At 47.5% G+C, this 8,412-nt stretch overlaps 1 protein-coding gene across 1 annotated transcript in view; it reads right to left on the bottom strand.

Annotated features, from left to right (window-relative positions):
• Window positions 1–570: 570 nt before the first annotated feature.
• Window positions 571–8,412, bottom strand: part of Cidec (cell death inducing DFFA like effector c) — a 9,599-nt gene continuing 1,757 nt past the window's right edge. Inside the window, exons 4-6 of the mRNA XM_055628658.1 lie at window positions 6,843–7,001; window positions 6,538–6,728; window positions 571–1,560 (exon numbers count right to left, since the gene is read on the bottom strand). Of these exons, the coding sequence (XP_055484633.1) occupies window positions 1,395–1,560; window positions 6,538–6,728; window positions 6,843–7,001 (516 nt within the window). The 3' untranslated portion in view covers window positions 571–1,394. The remainder of the gene's footprint in view (window positions 1,561–6,537; window positions 6,729–6,842; window positions 7,002–8,412) is intronic.

Here is an 8,412-nt window from a genome sequence, read left to right as displayed (position 1 = left end):
ACCAACTACAGATTTTCATCTTAACATTTATGTGTTGTGTCTCACAATGCCGGACCTTATATAGTAAAAAGGAATGGGACCAGGATGTGGCTCAGTTGGTAGAGCATTTGCCAGGCATGCCGGCAGCCCAGTATACAACCCACAGTGCCACACAAGTTGGAAGTGGTGGTTCACGCTTGTGATACTAGCACTCAGGAGGTGGAAGCAAGAGGATCATAAGGCCCAGGTCCTTCTTCAGCACATAACAAGTTTGAAGCCAGCCTGGCCTACATGAGACTGTATCTAAAAGAACAAACAGGGCCACCGATACAGCTCAGCCAATAAAAGCAATTGCTATGCAAGTCTGCCAACCTCAGGTCAGTCCCTGGTATGTACAAGGGAACTAAGTGGTTCTCTGACCTCGACACCCGCACCACGGTACTGGAATACAAGCACACACACGCACGCACGCGCACACACACACACTCATGCACAGGTATACCAATAATGAGAAATGCTATCTCCTGGGAATGCTATCGCCTGTACATCCCGGCAGATGATTTCACACAAAGGACACAGGCAAAGATGAGGTTTCAGCATAAATAATTTACTGCAGATTCTAATACTGTACATTAGTGGAAAGTGAGAACAAGAGGGGAAGGGGGGGAATTGTCTGACTTTTCCCCGGAGAACATGAACTACACCCATTAGCCCAGAAAGAGCACCAGTGACAGGCAACGCCACGATTCCCTCCAAGTCCAGCTTGGTGAACCGGTGAGCTTACTGGGTTACTTACAGGAGCGGCCTGGGTGACAACAATCATCTGCATTACCCGGAAGTCCCTCCCTAGCACAAGTAAGGACCCCCAAAATCTGCGTCAATGACAGCCACCTCTTATATCCTGTAGCATCCCCCAAGATCATACACAGCTTGGGGGGGGGGTAGGCGGGAGTAACGGTTGGAACTCCAGGCAAGAGGACCCCGATTCTCCCTTCCTTTTTTCTACTACAGAGTGTGAAGCACTCTGGCACCATAACCAAAGACCTCGCTGTCACTGTGGCATGCGGTTCATTTTGTTGTCTTGACTGAGGCCAAGGTATAACGGACGCCGCCGTAGCAACGTGTCCTGCACAATGAGCATGCGCAGGGCAGGAGGCAATGCCAGAGAGTGGGCGGCACCTAGGCAAGCACGTGAGGAGAGAGGGCAAGACAGGTCCTCTAAGCTACCTGAGACAGAAGGGAAGGGGCCATGCCAGGCCACCCCAGGGCTCCAGCCCTTCCCGTGGTTTCCTTGGTGCTGTGCTGTGAGCGAGGTGCGGGCAGGTGAGAAGCTCTTCAGCTGCCAGGCTTGTGGGAGCTACTAGCAGAGTGCAGGCACATCCTTGGCTGGGGAAGGCCTCTGGGAACGTGGGTCTTCACTGCAGCATCTTCAGACAGGAGGGGAGGAGGGAGGAGGAGGTCTTGGCCTTGGAAGGCTGTTCTTCCTCAGTGGCATCCAGGAACTGCTGCATGTAACTGGAGGTGCCAAGCAGCATGTGGCCTGTGGCCTGCATGCTGAAGAGGGCCCAGCGAAGCATTTCCCTGGGAGACAGGAGCCGTTAGTTCAAACATAGAGGTACCTGTCTCTCCAAATATTTTCTCCATTTTTCTATGCTGGCCTGAAGCAGCTGGCTTCTTCTCTCTGTGCAGCCTACGCTGTCCTGGACATTACAGACCAGGCTGCCCTCAAACTCACAGCAATCTGCCTGCCTCTACCTCTCCCAGTATTGGAATTACAGGCATGTGCCAGCACGCCCAGCTCTTTTTCTTTTCTTTTTTAGACAGAGTCTCACACCGTAGCTCAGGTTAGCTAGGAATGCATTAAGTAGCCCAAGCTGGCTTTGAACTCACAATAATCTTCCTGCCTCAGCCTCCTGAATGCTGTTGCAACCATGTGCCACCACGTAGACCTATTTTGGTTTGGCTCCTTTTGAGGTAGAGTCTGGAAATAAAGTCATAAAGTCAATAATCCTCCTGCCTTGGCCTCTTAAGTACTGGGTTTACAGACATTCCCCACCACTCCTTTTGAAGATCTAAGCATCAGGAAGTGGAATGATGGCATCAGGAAGTGGAATGATGGCAACAGGAACTGGGACCAGGCTCATGGCTACCCTCCTGCACACAGTCCTCCCTTTGCTCCTGTGCCAGCTTTTCAGGACCCTCTGCTTTTCCCTGCGCTTAACTCGAGTTCTCAAATCAAAGCCTCTTCTTTTTTCTCTTTCTTTGTTTTGTTTTGTTTTTCCAAGACAGGGTTTTTCTGTGTAGTTCTGGCGGTCCTGGAACCTGGTCCAGGACCACCAAAACTACACACAGAGAAACCCTGACTTGAAATACCACACACACACACACACACACACACACACGAAACGGAAGTGTAGTTGTGAGCAGCTGACTGAACCCAAGTTTTCCCACAGCTGTTTACAGGTGCTGAGTGAGGGCCACTGGGGGGGGGGGGTTTGTCTAAGAGCAATAAGCAGGAGAAAACACAAGAACAGTAAATGCTCCTACCTAGTGTAGAACTTGTCTTCTCAGAGCTGTAGAGATGGACAGTGAGTCACGGTGCGTGTGGCTGCAACCACAGTCATCCGAGTTCTACCAAACCCACAGGGTGGAAAAAGAGAACTGCCTCCCAAAGGCTGTCCTCTGATGGCCACACTCAGGCCATAAGGAAGCTCTGGGCCAGCAAGCTCAGAAACACACACACACACACACACACACACACACACTTAAGGTTTTTTTGTTGTTGTTGTTTTGTTTTGGATTTTTGAGACAGGGCTTCTTTGGGTAGCCTTGGCTGTCCTGGATGCCCTTGAACTCACAGTGATCCACCTTCCTCTGCCTCCCTGAGTGTTGGGATTACAAGTGTGTGCCACCGCACCCAGCTTAATGTAATTTTTTCAAAGACAGAGATAACCTGTCTTCTTATGCTATGGCAGGCATGTACTCATACATATACCCATTAAGCAAATAAATGTTTTTTAAATTAACTAGTATTAACCTTCATTCATGATGTGGATTTATGTTCTGGGTGGGTTCAAGTGGAGTAGAATACACTTAGAACCATAAGCAGCTCACATTTTAGGGGCTGGAGAGATGGCTTGATGTTAAAAAGTATGGATATTAGCCATATAATATAGGACAGCCATCTACAGACCTAAAGAAGCTAAACTCTAAGGAGGACCCTATGGAGGATGCTTAAATCTCCTTCAGAATGGCAAACAGGATAGACACCAGAAGTGGTGAAAGAGAGGAAACAGGATGGGAGTCTACTCTAGAGGGTCTCTGAAAGGTTTCACCCAACAGGGGATCAAAGCAGATGCTGAGACTCAGGACCAGAGTGCAGGGAGTCTTATGGAGGAAGACAGGGGTGGGAATAGAGGGACATGGAGGGGACAGGAGCCCCACAAGGAAACCAACAAAACTAAAAGATCTGAGCCCAGGGGCTCCTGCAGAGACTGATGCACCAACAGAGGACCATGCATGGAGAAGACTTAGACATCCTGCTCAGATGTGGCCAACTGGCAGCTCAGTCTCCATGTGGATCTCTGAGTGAGGGGAGCAGGGGCTGCCTCTATCATGAACTCAGTTGACTGCTCTTTGATCACTTGATGCAGCCTTGCCAGGCCACGGAGGAAGAGGATCCAAGCAGTCTTGATGAGACTTAACAATGAATGGGCAGAAGGCAATAGTGGAGAATTTCTTTTTTCAGTGGACTAGGGGAAAGGGATGGGTGAAAGAGGGAAGGAGGGGGAGAACTGGGAGGAGGTGAGGGAGGGGGCTTCAATTGGGATATATAATGAATAAATTGTGAGGAAAAAAATTAAAAATTAAACAACAACAACAAAAAACATGTACTGCTATTGTAGAGGACGCAAGTTAGGTTCCGAGCATCCACGACAGGAGGCTCACAGCTGCCTATGATACCAGCTCCAGGGGATCAGACACCTGTGGCCTCAGCATGTATCTGGACCACATGCACAAACTCTCTTGCAGACACATATTAGAAATAAAATATTTGCTGGGCAGCGGTGGTGTGAGCCTTTAAACCCAGCACTCTGGAAGGAGAGGCAGATGGATCTCTGAGTTCAAGGCTAACCTGGTCTACAAAGTGAGTTCCAGGACATCCAGGGCTACATAAAAACACCCTGTCTCAAAAAAGTGTGTGTGTGTGTGTGTGTGTGTGTGTGTGTGTGTGTGTGTGTGTGTGTACGTAGGGAGCTGAGGTGATGGCTCAGTTGGTAAAGTGCTCGCCTTTCTACCATGAGGACCTGAGAGCCCGCAAAAAGCTGGGCATGGTTCCCTGTAGCTGTAACCCCAGCCCTCCTGTTGTGATGGACACAGAAACAAGAGCCTTCCCTGAAGCTTTAAGGCCAGCAATCCTAACCTATACAGCAGAAAAACAACAAAAAGACCCTTCCTCAAACAAAGCGGAGGAGGAGACCAGCACCTTAGGTTGTTCCCCGACTTCCAAATGCATACTGTAGCCCATGGCTGCTCACACTCACTCACATAACACACACACATAAAGATATAAAGACTGGCTGGGCATGAAGACCCACTCCTTTAATCCTAGCCCCCAGGAGGCAGAGGGCAGGCAGATCTCTGAGTTCAAGGCCAGCCTGGTCTACTGAGTCCCAGGACAGCCAGGGCTACACAGAGAGACCCTTTCTTGAAAAAGACAAAAAAAAGAATAAAAGATATAAATATTGAAAATATATAATTAGGGCTAGAAGCGTAATTTAGTGACATTGTGCTTGTTTAGCATGTAAAAAGCCCTGGGTTTAATCCCTAGCGCTGAAGGTGTGTGTGTTTAAGCATGTATGTGTGTTTCTTTTTGTGGAACTGCGGGGTTGGACACAGAGCCTTAGGGAATCACTCTACCACTGACCTATAGCCTCTGCTTCCTTTTACTTTTTTTTTTTTTTTTGAGACAACATCTCACCAAGTTGCCCAGGTTAGCCTTGAACTCATTCTGATTTGCCATCCTCCTGTCTCAACCTCCTGAGTAGCTGGGGTTATAGGCTTGTGCCATAAGGTCTGACTTTACATATACATTTTAATGCAGTGCCTTCAAAGTTATTTCTCAGATCGGAGAAGCGAGGCTCTGAATATACCAACCAGTCTTCAAAAGGAACGAAAATCTGGCATATTCTACAATTGAGTGAACCTTGGAAACAGAATTCTTGTGGGAAAAGCCAGTCCCGAAAGGACAAACACTGTTTGATCCCATTTCTATGAGGTATCTAAGATAGATCAACAGCAGGACAGAGAGTAGAATAAAGGTTAGCGGGTCTCGGGAGAGGACTGAGAACTCTTATGTCCTGAGCACAGTTTCTGCTGTCTGCTGCCAACCTTCTGGGAATGGAGACAATGCTTGCACAAGGCCAGTTACTTCATGCTACTGGGTCAGACACTTAAAGTGGCCACAGCAGAAAATTTTAGGATGTGCGGATTTTAGCACAAATTTTTTTTTGAGGAGGGGTCTCACTGTGTAGCCCTCCCTGACCTGGAATGTGATATATAGACCAGCCTAGCCTAGAACTCATAGAGATTCATTTGCCTCTGCCTCCTGAATGCTGGGATTAAAAGCGTATGCTATACCGCTTGGCCGTTAGAATATTTTTTTTAAACCAAAGTAACACCTCTAAATCACTCAGCTGACCACAGCTTGACATTACCTTTTATTCTCTGTGTGTTTTTAAATTTTATTTTTAATTTTTCAAGTATTTTTCAAGATATATGGGAGGGTTGAACTGTACTGAGTGCAGTGCCCATAGAGGCCAGAAGAGGGCGTCAGATCCTTGGAGCTGCAGTAACATGGTTGACAGCCCTTGTGAGCTGGCTGACGTGGGAGCTGGGCTTAGCCATCTCTCCACTGGTTTTGTTTTTTTTGAGACAAGGCCGTATCTGGCTTACGTAACTCCTGATTCTCCATTTCCAAAGTACTCGGTTTATAGTTACATGTTTAGTTACAAAAATGATTAGCTGTGGAAACAGCTCAGGACTTGAGTGTGTGCTTAGCAGGAGTGAGACCCTGGGCTCTATGCCCAGCACACAAAAGAAAGTTTCTTGGTCAGCTACTGTGGGAAATTTATTTTGGGGGGGGTGAAATAAATGCCCTTTATACCGGGTGCGGTAGTGCACACCTGTTAGGTGTAACCCCAGAGGCAGAGGCAAGCCGATCTCTGTGAGTTTGAGGACAGCCCTGGTTTACAAAGGGAGTCCAGGACAGCCAAGGTTACGCAGAGCTGTAACTGTAACCCCAGCCCTCCTGTTGTGATGGACAGGAAACTGTCTCAAAAAACAAACAAAAAAATGAACTTTGCTATACTAGAAAGTAACTTTAAAACTACCCCTCACGCCCCCTAGTGCAAATCAAGTCACTTAGATAATGCCTGCACAGATGTCGCTGTCTTAGCCCCAGCGCCGACCCAGCCCCGAGAGAGTTCAGCTTTGGGCAGACAGACAGACAGACGGACAGTCTCTTGTCCCTCCCACCCTGTCCCTGGCTTCACTCACTTCACTATGCGCTTGGCCCTGTAGCAGTGCAGGTCGTAGGAAAGTGAGTATGTGTCATAGAGGGTCGCCTTCACGTTCAAGCAGCCGATGAAGTCCTGAGGGTTCAACTTGTACAGGTCAAAAGTGACCTGGGCCACGTCGATCTTCTTAGCCGGCTTCTGGGAAAGGGACAGCTGGGGTCTCTTCTTGCACTGCAAGACAAAAAAAAAAAAAAAAAAAAAAACCAACAAATAAACCCATGTTAGCTCCCATCCAAGACCCCTCTCAAGCTCTCCACACGCACCCCTGCCCAGGGAGGCCATCACCTGTTCTGATAGTGACTTCCACTTCTGCCCCTTCTGCAGGACCATGAACACAGTATCTCTCGCTAGGGCTTGGAAGTATTCTTCCGTCTCCACGATCGTGCCGTCTTCCTCCAGCACCAGGGAGAAGGGCTTGTCTTTAAGCCTCAGGATGTCCTGGGCCTGGTAAAGAAAGTTGGAGACATTTCTGCTGTCCCTAAGGAGCCGTTCATCAAAGCACCCCAGCTGCCAAAACCAAAGAGCAAGGCAGCTGCTATCCATCCCCGAAATGGACAGCTACCGTGGGAGCCCCACCCAAGAACTGTGTCCTAGGACCAAGAAACAGTGTAGTCTAATAGAACAGAACGGGAGTCCCATGTGTGGTTTTATTCAGTGAGATATAAGTTACAGACCATGAGCTTCGCTTCTTGAGGGGGCAGGGGTGGTGGTTGAATCTAAGTCCTCACAAACACTGGGCAAACTCTGTACCTTTGAACTATATTCCCAGCTTCATTGTACTTTTAGTTTGGAGATAGAGTCTTACTAAGTTGCTTAGGTGGCCTGGAGCTCACCACGCACCATGCACCCATCTCTCCTTTCTGTTTAGATCTTCCTGCCTCAGCCTCCCAAGTAACCGGGCCAGTTAAGACTACGGAGCCGTGGCTGGTCTAGAACTTGCTATGTAGACGAGGCTGGCCTCTCTAAGAGAGAGAGCCATCTGCCTCTGTCTCCCGAGTGCTGGGATTAAAGGCATTCGTCACCATTACCTGGCCAGTATTTAAATTTTTATTTTTAGTTATGTGTATGTGTGTGTATGTGGGTGGGTTTGGGCATCCATGTCGGATGTTAGAGTTACCAGTGACTGTGGGATGCCCGGTGTGGGTCTGGGAACTGAACCTGGGTCCCTTACCTGAGCAGGGCATGCCCCTGACTTCTGAGTAGTGGCGTGTCCAGCCCCAAACTGCACTATTTAAAAGAATACAGTTCAGCCAAGTATGATGGATGGTATATACCTACAATCCTAGTACTCAGAAGGCAGAGACAGGGGGATTTCAGCAAGCTTTTGGCTAGCTGGTCAGTACAGAAAGATGAAGGCCAGCCAGGACTGCATAGCAAGACCCTGTCTCCAGAAAAAAAAAAGGGGGGGGGGAGGTGGGGAAGACAGAAAAAAAGTTTCCAATTCAATGTTGATTTGAACTTGACTAGGTCTGGGGTAACTTGAATACTAACAATCTGTTACTATTGTTTTATTCCATTAAAATAGGAATACCTAAACCCCTTTTGTATAAATAAAAGTAAATTTAAAGTATGGGGCAGAATTATGTTTGCTTGGCATAGCATACATCTTAGATAACAGTCAACACTAAAAAAAATAAAAATCAAGGTTAAGAAAATAGTTAACAGACTGAGAAAAATAAAAACAGTTACACAGGGAAGCCCAACTGTACCTCCCTACTCCAATGATCAAATTAAATGAAAGAAGAGAAATAAAAAAAATGGTATATTTGTTTGTAAGCATAACTCTCTTGTCTTCTTTCTTTCTGTGTTCGTGGTTGATATTTGTTTCATATTAATTTTTTAAAAATCCTCCACA

This window comes from Psammomys obesus, unplaced genomic scaffold, assembly GCF_907164565.1.
Source record: "Psammomys obesus unplaced genomic scaffold, mPsaObe1.curated_primary_1811, whole genome shotgun sequence".
Lineage (NCBI taxonomy): Eukaryota > Metazoa > Chordata > Mammalia > Rodentia > Muridae > Psammomys > Psammomys obesus.
Note: the sequence above shows the minus strand (reverse complement) of the source record. Positions and strands in the feature narration are given on the sequence as shown.